At 40.6% G+C, this 16,853-nt stretch overlaps 1 protein-coding gene across 1 annotated transcript; it reads right to left on the minus strand.

The window, feature by feature from the left end:
* Positions 1-7,615: 7,615 nt before the first annotated feature.
* LOC116617349 lies at positions 7,616-16,853 on the minus strand. The gene is made up of 12 exons (XM_032379987.2): positions 16,774-16,853; positions 15,749-15,891; positions 14,597-14,656; positions 14,272-14,313; positions 13,929-14,123; positions 13,316-13,470; positions 12,453-12,629; positions 12,122-12,329; positions 11,278-11,432; positions 9,540-9,818; positions 8,425-8,661; positions 7,616-8,100 (listed from the first exon to the last, which is right to left on the minus strand). The coding sequence occupies exons 2-12, from the start codon at positions 15,882-15,884 to the stop codon at positions 7,867-7,869; spliced, it is 1,878 nt and encodes a 625-aa protein (XP_032235878.2). The 5' UTR covers positions 15,885-15,891; positions 16,774-16,853; the 3' UTR covers positions 7,616-7,866.

Consider the following 16,853-nt stretch of genomic DNA (forward strand, 5'->3'; position numbering starts at 1 on the left):
CAAGTGCTAGTCACGTGTTAATTCAAGTGCTAGTCACATGTTAATTCAAGTGCTAGTCACGTGTTAATTCAAGTGCTAGTCACGTGTTAATTCAAGTGCTAGTCACGTGTTAATTCAAGTGCTAGTCACATGTTAATTCAAGTGCTAGTCACGTGATAATTCAAGTGCTAGTCACGTGATAATTCAAGTGCTAGTCACATGTTAATTCAACTGCTAGTCACATGTTAATTCAAGTGCTAGTCACATGCTAATTCAAGTGCTAGTCACATGTTAATTCAAGTGCTAGTCACGTGATAATTCAAGTGCTAGTCACATGCTAATTCAAGTGCTAGTCACATGTTAATTCAACTGCTAGTCACATGTTAATTCAAGTGCTAGTCACATGTTAATTCAAGTGCTAGTCACGTGTTAATTTAATTGCTAGTCACATGTTAATTCAAGTGCTAGTCACATGTTAATTCAAGTGCTAGTCACATGTTAATTCAAGTGCTGATCACGTGATAATTTAATTGCTAGTCACATGTTAATTCAAGTGCTAGTCACATGTTAATTCAAGTGCTAGTCACATGTTAATTCAAGTGCTGATCACGTGATAATTCAAGTGCAAGTCACATGTTAATTCAAGTGCTAGTCACGTGTTAATTCAAGTGCTAGTCACATGTTAATTCAAGTGCTAGTCATATGTTAATTTAACTGCTAGTCACATGTTAATTCAAGTGCTAGTCACGTGATATTCAAGTGCTAGTCACGTGATAATTCAAGTGCTAGTCATATGTTAATTCAAGTGCTAGTCACATGTTATGCAGCGGCTAGCCAGGATTTTTAACAGAAGGGGGCCCAAAAGGGACCTTCAAGGTATTTTCTCCTGTATTAAAAAAATGTCTTATACATTAACTGTATTTTTGGCTGCTAAAAGGTGGGGCCCGGGCCCCCTAGGCCACCCCCCTGGCTACGCCCCTGTTATGTCACATGCTAGTCACGTGACTAGCATGTCAAGTGACATTCCACGCTCATGCTCGCATCTTCCGCCATTTCGTCATCCGTAAAAACTTCGATTCGCTTTAGACTGCACACTTCACTTTTTTGCTTCGGGGTTAACTTGACATTTGGTTCGCTGCTCCACTTTGCAAGCAACTCCTCGACCACCTGGTTAGTTAGCTGATATCCTGTCTAAACACTTGGTACTTTGCTATGATGACAGAATGAAGGCTGACAGGCTGTATAAGTCTACGATACCCGCGGCATCGCTAGTACCTAAGAAATCAACCCTAGCCCGTTTAGCTCTCAAGCTATTCTAGGGTGCCCGCACCGAAGCATTGTCCCCCCTTGGTATGCAACTCTAGGTTGTTTTTTTTTCTCCTCTCCCTCTCAATAAAAGTTTCCCCCGCCATTTTGATAACGTATACTGAGTGTTTGCGAATAAACGCGCGCGAAAGGGCGTGAAAGTAAATTTTTAAATGAACCAACGATCTATGATTCACAAGAGTATATTCAACACTTCTCGGATTGTTTAGAAAACTCTCCATACCAGAGAGCAAAATTTCTAGTTTTCTTGAGCAAGCATTGCATCGTATATTCCAGTTGCTTCAAACAATTCTTATTGACGTCTTCTAGTGATTCTTTTAATGCGCTTATATCGATTCCATTCTGAGTGTTTCGATAGCTTGGTGGCACACCCCTTGTAGTCCCACGGCCTGTTGACGCTCTTATCCATGCCACCCATGACTTGCCTAACGCCTTCTAGCGCTTGGCGAAAACCTTCTCGTAAAGTTGGTTTCAGCTTTTCTAGCATCGGAAAATGAAGCGTCACAAGATAATAGTATTATACTTTAGCAACGACTTGAAGACTTTTGGGGTGAAGATCCTGGAGTACTGCCCTGTTGCATTAGCTTAGGGCTAGTACCGCATCCCATATTACATACTCCAACGTCGGCAAGCCCTTGGGTAGCCAATGCCAATGGCTTACGGTTGGTGACCGCCAACTGTGGGTTTCCGACAACCTTATCCTATGCTGCTGCGATTTAAATACTGTTTAATGAATAATGATATGGTGTGGCGATGGTGGCGGTGGTGATAGTGATGGTGATGCTGGTGGTGATGGCGATGGCGATGGCGATGGGTTTGAAGTTTGGCACTATCTTTCAGCGCAAGTATGTTCAAGATTTTTCTTCCGGCCGTTTTATAAACAGCGCACACGGATAATCTTTTCATCAGTTTAATTAAAGATTAAAAATACTGTTAATGAAAAAAGAAAATATGGGATTTTGCTGATCATGGTGTAGGGGATTTGGGTAATTCAAGGATGGTGATGATGATGATGATTATAAGATTGAAAATAAGGTTTATTTACTTAATGATGGTGATGTAGATGCAATGATAACGATGATTCTGCTGATTATACTCAGCAATGATAACGATGATTCTGCTGATCATCACCGTCCTCCATGGAGGACGGTGATGATGATGATTGTGATGATGATGATGATGCTGATGATGGTTGTGGTGGTGATGATGGCAATGATAACGGCGATGTTGCTGATCATGGTATAGTTTTTATTTATAATGTGGCTGGCTATGGTGTTGTACTGACATGCTACAGTGTGATAATATTGGCATAACTTACTCCTGTGTGGTTTAATCTCAGATGTCTTCCGTTTCATCCGTGTCATCAAAGGAGCTACCTGAAAAGGTTGAGAAAATGGTGCCTTAGCGTTTTTATAAAACTGATCCAAACGGAAATTTCGTCAGCTAATCTACTTGGAGCTCCATCCAAGGTTATCATCGCATCATTATTATTATTTTTTGGGTATTTTCATTAGAAAAAAGAACAATCTCGATGGTTTGTGAAGGTGAGTTGCGCGCACTGGCAACAAGTGAAACAGCGGTGCGCATTTGCTTACGCTTTTCCCGGAAGCTCTTGTCGTGTCGTGTTCAAATCACGTGATCACTGTAACTGAAGCTGGTGTTGAGGATGTAATGATTGGTGATAAGAACACACAGGAAAACAGCCGACCATCTTACGATCACCGGGAGGCCTATGGTAACCCTGTGGAGAATCGACAACCATTTTTGGCGACGCCAATATTTGCAAATTTGCGTTCATTTCCCATCCATATGAAGAATGGTACCAAGCAATTTGAGTTTCTTTTCAGAGGCTTTCTCATAAAAAAATGACAAGAACCATGCAGGTTTTCCAAATAAGGAATATATTAGTTTTCTTATATGGAAGTGACCGCGTCTGGGAAAAACGACAAGTTTTGGCTAAATTTTCTTGATATGCATTCAGATAGGTAATTAATAGGCCATCATTATTGAATCGGAAAAGGTTTTTTCATAGCCTCTCCCCACCTTTGAGATCATTTGTTTAAATGTCCCATCGTTCATTTAATTCTATAAACACGGGCTGCGCTAATGAGACAAGATACGGTTAAAGTTCTCTCGGTTAAGATGCTACTCGCAACTGACAATCAGACCCTAATTTTCTGAAGTGCACTTACTAGTTTGCGGGTCGGGCTGGTGGTTCTAAAAGATGTCAAGACGTTTTCCTTTTATCTGTTTATGGTGGCTATTCCACAAACTTGCGGATCCATTTAATTTTCACGTTAATATTTCATACAATGCCACCCCCCCTCTTTCATGCCCCACCCACCCACCCTCTGGAAATCCTGCATCCTTCTGTAGATTACCAATATCCATTCTTTCTTGGTCTTATCAGAAGTTAAGTGTTACAAAGAAAGCATAGATTTTAATACGTTCTTTGAAGGACCCGTTAAGCCGTTTAGACGAGAATCAGTGCAAGGGAAAATGGAATGTGTTGGAAGTCTAAAGTAGCCATGGCCCAGCAATACCGGTTCTGTTTGTACCCATTGGAATTAGAGGCGGGGCAACAGTTCCTTATTAAGCGTAAAAATCACAGTTATACGCTCCTTATGATGGATTTCCAGTGTAGTGCTGAACCAATAATAAAGGTACATGAGGAGTACAAATTCTACTTATTGACATTTTCATTTTTTTTTACTGATCTTATACGTGCAACGAACAACAATTCCACTTGCTTTATTAACGCGTTAACTTGTTCGTCACAAGACACATTACGTGCTTATAACATGCTTCTTAAGTGCTAGTCACATATTAAATCACGTGCTAGTCACATGTTAAATCACGTGCTAGTCACATGTTAAATCACTTGCTAGTCACATGTTAAAACAGCTGCTAGTAACATGTTCAATTATGATGGTCACATGTTCAAACACGTGCTAGTCACATGTTATCATGTGCTTATCACGTGCAATTACATTTCCGGACACTCCACTGCTTTTATCAAGTCAACGCTCACGCCTGTTAAATCCTCGATATCTTCGTCAGTGAAAGTTTCGGTGCGCTTGAGATCGCACACCTCACTCCTCTGCCTCGGGTTTAACTGTAGGTTTGTTTCGCTGCTGCACTTTGCAAGCAGGTCTTCGACCACCTGTGCATTTAGCTCAACTCCTGTCTTCTTTAACTCCTTCACGATTTCCGCTGCGCTCTGATAAAAAAACAAAAGAAAAAAAGGTTACATGCTAAACACTGCTGGACACCGTCTGTCTACTGCTTACCAACTTCGGAATGAGACCGACCGACCGAATGAAAAGTACTGGACACCGTCTGTCTACTGCTTACCAACTTCGGAATGAGACCGACCGACCGAATAAAAACGGCCGGTTTCATGATGAAAAGTACTGGACAACGGTTGTCTACTCTAGACTTATTTCATTTCTGTCATTTTGTGTTCACTTCGTCAATGAGTTTTTTCTTAACTGACTGACTGACCGACCGACCGACCGACCGACCGACCGACCGACTGACTGACTGACTGACTGACTGGCATTATACCTTAGATTCCTTCATGTCGCACACCGTTGTTTGCACACTCAAACTGTTCGCTTTACAGTATGTGCTGAATTTCTCTGTCTCAGCAGCATTTTGGAAGATCCTGGAGTACTGCCCTGTTGCATTAGCTTAGGGCTAGTACCGCATCCCATATTACATACTCCAACGTCGGCAAGCCCTTGGGTAGCCAATGCCAATGGCTTACGGTTGGTGACCGCCAACTATGGGTTTCCGACAACCTTATCCTATGCTGCTGCGATTTAAATACTGTTTAATGAATAATGATATGGTGTGGCGATGGTGGCGGTGGTGATAGTGATGCTGATGCTGATGGCGATGGCGATGGCGATGGCGATGGCGATGGCGATGGCGATGGCGATGGCGATGGCGATGGCGATGGCGATGGCGATGGCGATGGCGATGGCGATGGCGATGGCGATGGCGATGGCGATGGCGATGGCGATGGCGATGGCGATGGCGATGGCGATGGCGATGGCGATGGCGATGGCGATGGCGATGGCGATGGCGATGGCGATGGCGATGGCGATGGCGATGGCGATGGCGATGGCGATGGCGGTGGCGATGGCGGTGGCGGTGGCGATGGCGATGGCGATGGCGATGGCGATGGCGATGGCGATGGCGATGGCGATGGCGATGGCGATGGCGATGGCGATGGCGATGGCGATGGCGATGGCGATGGCGATGGCGATGGCGATGGCGATGGCGATGGCGATGGCGATGGCGATGGCGATGGCGATGGCGATGGCGATGGCGATGGCGATGGCGATGGCGATGGCGATGGCGATGGCGATGGGTTTGAAGTTTGGCACTATCTTTCAGCGCAAATATGTTCAAGAGTTTTCTTCCGACCGTTTTATAAACAGCGCACACGGATAATCTTTTCATCAGTTTAATTAAAGATTAAAAATACTGTTAATGAAAAAAGAAAATATGGGATTTTGCTGATCATGGTGTAGGGGATTTGGGTAATTCAAGGATGGTGATGATGATGATGATTATAAGATTGAAAATAAGGTTTATTTACTTAATGATGGTGATGTAGATGCAATGATAACGATGATTCTGCTGATTATACTGAAGTTGATATGGCTAATTTACTTATGATGTGTGGTTCTGGATTCTCCATGGAGGACGGTAATGATGATGATTGTGATGATGATGATGATGCTGATGATGGTTGTGGTGGTGATGATGGCAATGATAACGACGATGTTGCTGATCATGGTATAGTTTTTATTTATAATGTGGCTGGCCATGGTGTTGTACTGACATGCTACAATATCAGTGTGGTAATATTGGCATAACTTACTCCTGTGTGGTTTAATCTCAGATGTCTTCCGTTTCATCCGTGTCATCAAAGGAGCTACCTGAAAGGGTTGAGAAAATGGTGCCTTAGCGTTTTTATAAAACTGATCCAAACGGAAATTTCGTCAGCTAATCTACTTGGAGCTCCATCCAAGGTTATCATCGCATCATTATTATTATTTTTTGGGTATTTTCATTAGAAAAAAGAACAATCTTGATGGTTTGTGAAGGTGAGTTGCGCGCACTGGCAACAAGTGAAACAGCGGTGCGCATTTGCTTACGCTTTTCCCGGAAGCTCTTGTCGTGTCGTGTTCAAATCACGTGATCACTGTAACTGAAGCTAGTGTTGAGGATGTAATGATTGGTGATAAGAACACACAGGAAAACAGCCGACCATCTTACGATCACCGGGAGGCCTATGGTAACCCTGTGGAGAATCGACAACCATTTTTGGCGACGCCAATATTTGCAAATTTGCGTTCATTTCCCATCCATATGAAGAATGGTACCAAGCAATTTGAGTTTCTTTTCAGAGGCTTTCTCATAAAAAAATGACAAGAACCATGCAGGTTTTCCAAATAAGGAATATATTAGTTTTCTTATATGGAAGTGACCGCGTCTGGGAAAAACGACAAGTTTTGGCTAAATTTTCTTGATATGCATTCAGATAGGTAATTAATAGGCCATCATTATTGAATCGGAAAAGCCTTTTTTCATGGCCTCTCCCCACCTTTGAGATCATTTGTTTAAATGTCCCATCGTTCATTTAATTCTATAAACACGGGCTGCGCTAATGAGACAAGATACGGTTAAAGTTCTCTCGGTTAAGATGCTACTCGCAACTGACAATCAGACCCTAATTTTCTGAAGTGCACTTACTAGTTTTAGGGTCGGGCTGGTGGTTCTAAAAGATGTCAAGACGTTTTCCTTTTATCTGTTTATGGTGGCTATTCCACAAACTTGCGGATCCATTTAATTTTCACGTTATTATTTCATACAATGCCCCCAACCCCTCTTTCATGCCCCACCCACCCACCCTCTAAAAATCCTGCATCCTTCTGTAGATTACCAATATCCATTCTTTCTTGGTCTTATCAGAAGTTAAGTGTTACAAAGAAAGCATAGATTTTAATACGTTCTTTGAAGGACCCGTTAAGCCGTTTAGACGAGAATCAGTACAAGGGAAAATGGAATGTGTTGGAAGTCTAAAGTAGCCATGGCCCAGCAATACCGGTTCTGTTTGTACCCATTGGAATTAGAGGCGGGGCAAAAGTTCCTTATTAAGCGTAAAAATCACAGTTATACGCTCCTTATGATGGATTTCCAGTGTAGTGCTGAACCAATAATAAAGGTACATGAGGAGTACAAATTCTACTTATTGACATTTTCATTTTTTACTGATCTTATACGTGCAACGAACAACAATTCCACTTGCTTTATTAACGCGTTAACTTGTTCGTCACAAGACACATTACGTGCTTATAACATGCTTCTTAAGTGCTAGTCACATATTAAATCACGTGCTAGTCACATGTTAAATCACGTGCTAGTCACATGTTAAATCACTTGCTAGTCACATGTTAAAACAGCTGCTAGTAACATGTTAAATTATGCTGGTCACCTGTTCAAACACGTGCTAGTCACATGTTATCATGTGCTTATCACGTGCAATTACATTTCCGGACACTCCACTGCTTTTATCAAGTCAACGCTCACGCCTGTTAAATCCCCGATATCTTCGTCAGTGAAAGTTTCGGCGCGCTTGAGATCGCAAACCTCACTCCTCTGCCTCGGGTTTAACTGTAGGTTTGTTTCGCTGCTGCACTTTGCAAGCAGGTCTTCGACCACCTGTGCATTTAGCTCAACTCCTGTCTTCTTTAACTCCTTCACGATTTCCGCTGCGCTCTGATAAAAAAACAAAAGATAAAAAGGTTACATGCTAAACACTGCTGGACACCGTCTGTCTACTGCTTACCAACTTCGGAATGAGACCGACCGACCGAATGAAACCGACAGTTTCATGATGAAGAGTACTGGGCAACGGTTGTCTACTGCTTACCAACTTCGGAATGAGACCGACCGACCGAATAAAAACGGCCGGTTTCATGATGAAAAGTACTGGACAACAGTTGTCTACTCTAGACTTATTTCATTTCTGTCATTTTGTGTTCACTTCGTCAATGAATTTTTCTTAACTGACTGACTGACTGACTGACTGACGCATTATACCTTAGATGTCTTCATGTCGCACACCGTTGTTTGCACACTCAAACTGTTCGCTTTACAGTATGTGCTGAATTTCTCTGTCTCAGCAGCATTTTGCAAAATGCGAACCAGCTCAGCTTTTGTGGTGTAGGGCTCTCCTCGATTGTTAATACAATCATCGGAATTGGCATTGTGAAAGGTCATTGCTTCCCTCAATATCAATTTCCTCGGTTTGCGGCCATCTTTGCAGTCGTCTAGTACCTATAGAAAATACAATCAATTGCGATACTCTTTCGGTAAAAATGTCAAATAATGCATTTCTGTGTACGATATCGACATCGATACGAAACAAAGCAAGGTGGCGGCCACTACTCTATCGAGGCATTTGGGCCTAATATCAGTGGAATGACCAAACAACAAAGATCCCTTATAATTTCTCGGATTGCTGAGTAAATCGCTTTAGAAAGAAAGAGAGAGAGAGAGAGAGAGAGAGAGAGAGAGAGAGAGAGAGAGAGAGAGAGAGAGAGAGGAGAGAGAGAGGAGAGAGAGAGAGAGAGAGAGAGAGAGAGAGAGAGAAGAGAGAGAGAGAGAGAGAGAGAGAGAGAGAGAGAGAGAGAGAGAGAGAGAGAGAGAGAGAGAGAGAGAGAGAGAGAGAGAGAGAGAGAGAGAGGGTAAACAGAGTAAGAGAGAGTAAATAGTGTAAATTATTTCAAAGACATTTCTCTTTCAGAATTTTGGCTTAATTTGAATGCTTTGACTTTTTGACTTTCAGAATTTTTGCTTAATTTGAATGCTTTTACTTTCTGAAAAGACTTGTTTCTCGTGCCTCTTATCAAACAATGAAAAGTACTCGTTTGAATAGTGTGTTTGCTTTCTTTGGACTTTTATATTTGCAAGTTTTGTATGAAGATTTAATAATATTCTATTAAAATGAATATAATTATGCTACAAAAAGTCATATTCAACGAAGAACGTCAGATGAAAAATACGCTATGTCTTTAATTATGTTTTTAAAAGTTTTCTTGCTTTTTTGAATAAAAAGATTTCTTTTTAATGTCCTATAAAGTTATCATATAGTAGTTTAGGTTCTTGGGCGTTAATTTTTTTGGCCTTTTGGCCCCATATTCAACTGTACTCACGTATTTAACCATTCTAGTTTTCTTGAGCCAACATTCCATCGTATATTCCAGTTGCTTCAAACAATTCTCATTGGCGTCCTCTAGCGATTCTTTTAATGCGTTTATATCGTCTGACGTCTTCAGTGTTGGTATGACTGTATCTGACAGCTTGGTGACACAACCCTTATAGTCCCAAGGTCGGCGGACGCTTTTATCCATCCCATCTATGATATCTCTGACGCCTTCTAGTGCTTGGTGAAGACCCTCCTCTCGTACAGTCGGCATAACCTTTTCTCGCATCTGAAAAAGAAGCCTCATGAGGGAATTACTGTAACAACGACTTGGAGACTTTTTGGGGTAAAGGTCCCGGGAACTGCGCTGTTACAGTCTCTAAAAGGGTAAGTCACTTCCCTTTTTTACATGCTTCTAAGATGGCAATCCCTTTATCGCCCGGCATTTACAGCCATGGGAGCTCATGACATGTTTGGAAGAGGTTTAACCCATTGGCTGGCTATTTTTTTGTTCATTTTACAAAGAAAAAAAGAAAAAGAAAACAGACCAATCGCAGATATCTCCCCCAACCCCCACCTAATTTGAGTTTTTACAGCCCGTCAGAGTGAAATACCGCTGATCCTAGTTAGCGGGTATCGCATGCTCTCCAACAGTGCTTTGCGGTCCCATCTCTAATCCCTCACGGTTGTGCTGATACAAGCAAGTTGATGGTTGCTAACTGTGGGAGGAAGCGTGTCGACTGGTCATTTTATGCCGAACTTTTTCGTGATTCTCCCGCAATGTTTTGCAACCTGTAACGGCAGCAGGAGGGTTTCAGAAGCCTTCAAGGAGTGGACATTGTTTTTTGAGGACAAGAAATTGGACCTGTAGACTCAGAATAAAGGTATCTATTTGTGTCTTGAGCTGTGTTTGCTGATACCTTGTGTGGTATTTTGAGCATTTTGTTTTAACAAAATGCTCAAACCTCTTAAAAGAGGTTAAATTCTTGAGACTTGTCTACGAACCTGAACTATTATTTGACTAAAAAGTAGTTGCTGATTATTATGGTTGGATGCATACTTTCGAGACCGTTTATCCCTAAAGTGATACTTTAGTATCTTGATCTCGTTGTATTTATTTGTAATTTATTAATTTTTGGGGTTGCTTGCTCTTATCACGAACAGTACAGGCCGAATGAGGTGTCAATGGAAATCCAATGGCAGTAGCGGATCTAGGGGGAGGGTTTAGGGGGTTTAACCCCCTCCCCTTTTGGCTGCCAGAAAGCCATATGTAACAACAACAAAATTCCCCCTCACCCCTTTGTCACAGGGCCAAACCCCCCCTTTAGCCAAAAGCAAGATCCGCCCCTGAATGGCGTTAAATGCACAATTTTTCTGTAATGTAATGATGGCGATAAAGATTCTGGTCACGATGATGTTGATGACAAATTAAGCGGATGGTGCAGAGAGTGTTGTTTTTATCATGAACTGTCATCGGACGAGTATTCCTACCCGATCAGGTACCCTACTTGTTTATAACACATATAACGCGTGACATGGAAGACTGGTGTTGCGAGGTGGTTGTTTGGAGGAAAAAATGGTAAAATATATCAGACAGAGAGCATTTCACGTCTTGAATTTTAAAACCTTTTCGATTTCTTCTTCGATTTTAAAAGTTCTTCGATTCCTTCTTCGATTTCCAGGCGCGTACACAAGGGGGTGCGCCTTTTGGGTTGCTTAAACTCGCTAGTGTTAACACCAGTACTCACGAATGTTTTCAGTTCTGTGTCGAAATCTCTCAGCTCGGTTTCGCTCTTGGAGACTTCCCTCTCTGCTTTTTCGACTTCCTTTATGGCGTCAGCGGCCTGGTTGGACTTTTTGTCGCATTCCACCAGAGTGTTGATGATACTGTACAAGTCCACGCCTAAAATACGGATAGAACGACAGAGCAAAAAAATGGCATGAAAATTTCCAATTCTCAATACATAAGCTCATGATTCCACATACAACGAGTTTCTTAATTCCAAATTTTAAAGAAATTTAGATATTAGCGAGCAAAGTTGGCTTAATTGCTGATCAGAGCCCGACTTCTCCGTATAAACGAGGAGAATTCATACTTTGAATGTAAAAATTCCATTTTGAGAGGTACTGTAAAGCAGTTCGCCAACGTTTTCCTTGCTCGGGGAGCGCTAATTTTGTTATGAGGAAGAGTAAGAGGGGTAGTGGAATTGAGGATGACAGGCAAAAACTACGGAGGAAAAAGGAGGGCCATGAAAGAGATAACCAATACGGAGAAATCAGTCCAAAAAAGTTTCACTCCCAGACGGTCGATTTTTCTCTCTTTTTTTTTTTTTTTTGCAAGAGCAAGTCGACGGAGACTGTAAAGTAAAGTTTTTATGTGTGACATGAATAAACAAGAGTTAGAGAAGTACTCAACTTCGTACTATTGGAAATAAATTCAATTGAGGGGAGGAAGGAGACACTGGGTAATCGATGACGACAAGCGAGCGGTACACTAGACGGATGAATATGCAAAAAAAACTCGAGAGAAGACTTCCTCCTCACTCCTGATTGTTTCGACACCCAGGGTCCCCCCTAAGTCCCAGGACATACCAATGCCAATCACGGACAACACAGCCCCTGCTCCCTTGAGGACCTTCAGGAATTTCACAGCCTTTCCGCCATACGCACTGAATTTCGCCAGAGCAGTTGCTTTAAGAAATCCTTTTACAGCGTCATCTGAGAATCCCAGAAGTCTTTGAGCCTTCGGAGCGGCAGACAGCAGTTTTTGAGCTTGCGTGGCTTTCAGGGCTTTGTATATCTGCACGCCACAGGAAACCCGGACAAATTAGCTAATTTGCATACAATAAGGTCACGTGTTTGCAAACCAAGAACAGTCATGTTTGTAATTGTGTAGTCAAGTGGTGACAAATATTAATCTTACTCTTCCGACTTTTATCCTCTTGAATGCAAAGCTAGAAACTGCTTCAATCGTTAACATCCCAGGCCCAAACGTCCAGGAAGAAAAGAGCTTCAGATTGCGTTGGACTGGTTCTAGCGCGGTATCGAAGTCATTCATTGTGAGACCATCTATTCCTTCGGTCGACTTCCTTGCTGCTCGCTGTTGACGAAATTAGTTTTGTTTCTGTTTTTTTTTTTTTAATGTTTAGCGTTGTTTTCTATTTTAGGTATACACCATGACGTACAAGTATTGAAGGAACCAAGAGAGCAAGAGCGTTTTAAAAAGCCTCGATCAGATGGAGATGTCTGATCGTGCTCTCGTCTACTCGTCTGCTTAAATCCGACATGATAAGGGTTTCCACCGCTTCCATCTATTAAAAAGGTAAGCATTTTCACAAAATATGAATTTAACGTGTACCCATTTAATAATACATCCTGTAATAAATAAATAATCAAAAATACGTGACCATCCCATAAGCTCTCTAACATAGTTCAACAGAAAAACTGTTAGTCTGTGAGTGTCACTCTCTCGACTCTCTTTGTCTTGCATATCTCTCACTTCTGTTTGATCGAGGCTTATAGAGATTTATAGTGTCTTCTTCTTTAATGTCAGTCGCAGCAGTCCTTTCATATCAGTAGCAGCCGTCTTTAGTGTCAGTCGTAGCCGTCTTTAGTGTCAGTCGCAGCCGTCTTTAGTGATAGTCGCAGCCGTCTTTAGTGTTAGTCGCAGCCGTCTTTAGTGTCAGTCGCAGCCGTCTTTAGTGTCAGTCGCAGCCGTTTTTAATGTCAGTCGCTGCCGTCTTTAGTGTTCGATGTCAGGAAGGCGTTATAGGAAGTAAAACATACCTTAATCTGTCTGATTTTAACGCGAATAGCATCGATGACATTGGGATCAATTGTTTTCAAGATTTTTTTCTGAAGCGTTATAATCCTGTCAATGTGCTTCCAGGTCCCTTCAAGAGTTTCACCGAGTGTTTCCATGGTATTTTTGGTCGTAACAGCTGCAGAAACGTTAGTTGTCTTGAGCAGAATACATATTTCTTTGCACGGGAGGCGGAGCGAAAAGTGGGGGGAAGGGGGGGGGGGGGGGGTGGTAAGGGTGGCAATTTTGAGACTGTATATACCCTGATTACCAGAAGCTCCATGCTTTAATTTAAAGAGCCACAAAGCGGCGACAAGGACTTTGCGAGGCGAAGGAGCCTCTGCTTCAACGGATAGCCAGCCTCAGTATGATGCTAATGTATCCATACAAGATTTCTAGAGGGTAGATTGTATATTACTTATTACAGTGTTTTAACTTTTTTGGACTTCTAAAATGTTACAAATTATCAAAACTTCATGGTAAATCAATTCCGCCTGCATTCACGTATTATATATTTATTAGCTTTTTAATTGATCTCAGTCTTTAAGTGTGTGTGTGGTGGGGTATCCGCGGCGACCTTTGAAATCTTTTATTTACCTGTCTCTATGCCTTCGTCCACTTTCTTGGCTCTTTCATTAACGGCTGATTGTCTACTGGTAAATCTACTCTCAAAGCTACAGAGAGAGCTCCATCCCAGGCTGCAACAACCACCAATATCATGGATGGTCTCCACGACCGTGGCGACAACAGTGGTGATTATACTGACGATGAAAAGTAGCGTAAAGAAGAACCCTGCAAAAAGGTAGAAGGCGAAGTTAGTCACACTTGAGAATGTACAAGAAAATGTAATATATAATCTTATAATCTTTGATATATAATCTTACAAGCTTTGAGGTCGTCAAAAAAAGATACGAGTAACTGTTTCAAAACCTGTGCTCACGTTTTTGCGCCTTTGAGTGTCTTGCGATTCCTGAAGTTGAGTCTGAAAAAAATGTACTATACATTATTTTAGGACTCAACAATTTAACGGACCCCTTCTTACTCTTTCATCCCTAGCTTTTATCACAAGGACACGGAACATGGGGGAACTTCTTAAAACAAATATGCTGGTCGAAAAATTACATATTAACCCTATGAGATAGCAGAACGGGGCGAAGTCACAAACATTTCAAACCAGAGATTTCTGATGTTTAATATACTTTTCAGGACTATTTCATTTTTTTCCAATGCACAAATGATATTCTGATGATAGCGGCACGACTTACTCCTATGTGGTTTAATCTCAGCGTCGTCTTTCGATTCATTCGTGTCGTCATAGGAGCTACCTGAAAAAGATGCGAAATAGGTGACAGCGTTTCGCTGTTTTTGTTTTTTGTTTTAAATTGCCATCTTGATCTTGAGCTGGGTCACTTATATGTATGGTTTAAATAGAATAAATTGTCACTTAATATTGAAAAATATATGAAACCATAACTACAAAGTTTACCAAAAATATTGAGATAATTAATAAACTTCGCTTAAAAACACTTTAATTTACTTTGGTGTATACATACATTTACTATAGAAACATTAATTGGAAAAATAATTATCACACGAGCTTAAAGAGATTGCACTGTTGCAAAAAAGGTGTCTCAGGATTATTACAAAATCAGAATATCATACAGAGCCACTATTTAGACAAGAAAAACTACCAACTGTCTATGGGATTAATCTACTAGAAACCGCAATGCTTATATTCAAATATGATAATTAACTACTATCAAACACGTTTAACAAAATACTTTACAAAATAACACAATGCACAGTTACAGTACCAGTAATTTATGTGATTATCGACCATCTCTACGAAAAACTATAGACGAGGTCAATTATCCATCCAACAGAAGTCTAGGGCAGGGTAAGTCCAAACATAAAATATTCAAAATCCTTACAACAAATTAAGAGAGGTCTCAATAATATTATATCAGGGAAGTAGCATTGAGTTTCTACATGATTAGTAAACATTAATATTATTTCATCGACCACTTATATAAGTAATATATACTTTATCATATACAGTGTAGATATTTTGAAGACAAAGGGGTCTACTGACAATAAGCATTTTTGCTTTTGAATAGACTCATCGTTATCAATATAAAAAGGTACCAAGTTACTATTAGTTGATGAAAAAACCTTGATTGATTGATCCCCAAAATGCCTAATGGCAAGAACCACCTGAGCTAATCTACTTCTTCAATAGCCGCTAATCATTGGTTGGTCATTGTTAATGAGTTTTAATATAGGTTTTTAATTCTTTTTAAAAAGAATAGACATAGGACATAAGCTCGACGTTTTTAAAACTGATTTGGGTGACTTGGGCACATTTATTTTGTTCTTAAAACAAAAAAGTTAAGTTAAAAGTTCTTAAAAGAAGTTACGTTTATCCCGGAAGCTCTTGATGTGTCTCGACCAAATCACGTGATCATGGTGACTGAAGCTGGCATTGATAAAGTACTGATTGGTGATAAGAACACACAGGAAAACCGCCCATCTAACGGTCGCTTGGAGGCCCATGGTGACCCTGTGGAGAATTGACAACAAGTTTTTACGATAGTCATCCTGTGTAGGATAAATCAAGTTTCTCACATAGGTAATTAATAGGCCATTTTTTTAATGAGAAAAGCACCACCTCGTTTTATTCAATTTGTTTCCGAAAAAGCAAAATTATACCCTCTGAAAGGAACCAGAAAAATGCTTGACCTCAAACGGGCCGTCACCTGTTAAGAATTTCTTTTGTTTTTTAAATAAATTGTAAAGAAAAAGAAGGCGAAACTACAAATTGATTTTCGTTGTTTTCATCGGGAGTTGAGTATTTACAGCACACGTTATTAACACGCAAAAAAAATCAAACAAAACAAAATCAAACAAAACAAATTAAAAAAACATAAAAGAGTAGACTCATTTAACACGCAATTAAATGTTCAACGAAAACAAAGGTGTGAATAAGTCAAGCCTCCAATTAATAAGAAGCCAAGGGAATGTCAGTGTATAAATTATATAGATCTATTGTATAGATCTTTTTTGAAATTTGATATGTCGTAATTAGGATCTCTTTATCAAATTAAGGCGTACATGGTAGGATTTGTAGTTGTTAAAAAAAAACTATCAAAATCAACGTTTACTGGAAACCTTTGTCACTACTTTATGATATCTTCTATAAAGTTATTTTTTTCTGCTGCCTGTTGTAGGGTAAAAAAAGAAACAAAACAAATGTGAGAAGCAAAACCTGAGTAAAATGTTACATTTAGCTCCTTTTAAAATTCCTATTACAATGAACACCATTCACATAGCGGTGAGGACTGCTTTGGTGTTGCTATAGTGCTTTTTCTACAAAATGTAACAAACTCCGCACTTGCCACAGGAAAAAAAATAATAATAAAGTGTCCGACGTTAGAAATCTTACCTTCCAAGCAATTACTTCCCAAATGAGTAGTGGGCTGTTTTCCTACGCATTCAATTGTCTCGTTCATGTTTCCAGCCACC

Source organism: Nematostella vectensis, chromosome 7, assembly GCF_932526225.1.
Source record: "Nematostella vectensis chromosome 7, jaNemVect1.1, whole genome shotgun sequence".
NCBI classification, from domain to species: domain Eukaryota; kingdom Metazoa; phylum Cnidaria; class Anthozoa; order Actiniaria; family Edwardsiidae; genus Nematostella; species Nematostella vectensis.

Coding starts and splice junctions, on each gene's coding strand:
- LOC116617349 (XM_032379987.2), bottom strand. CDS start 15,884: ATGGGCCTCCAAGCGACCGTTAGATGGGCGGTTTTCCTGTGTGTTCTT. Junction 14,657..15,748: donor CAAGAGCTTCCGGGATAAAC/GTAACTTCTTTT, acceptor CATCTTTTTCAG/GTAGCTCCTATGACGACACG. Junction 8,101..8,424: donor GCGACATGAAGACATCTAAG/GTATAATGCGTC, acceptor TTTTTTTATCAG/AGCGCAGCGGAAATCGTGAA.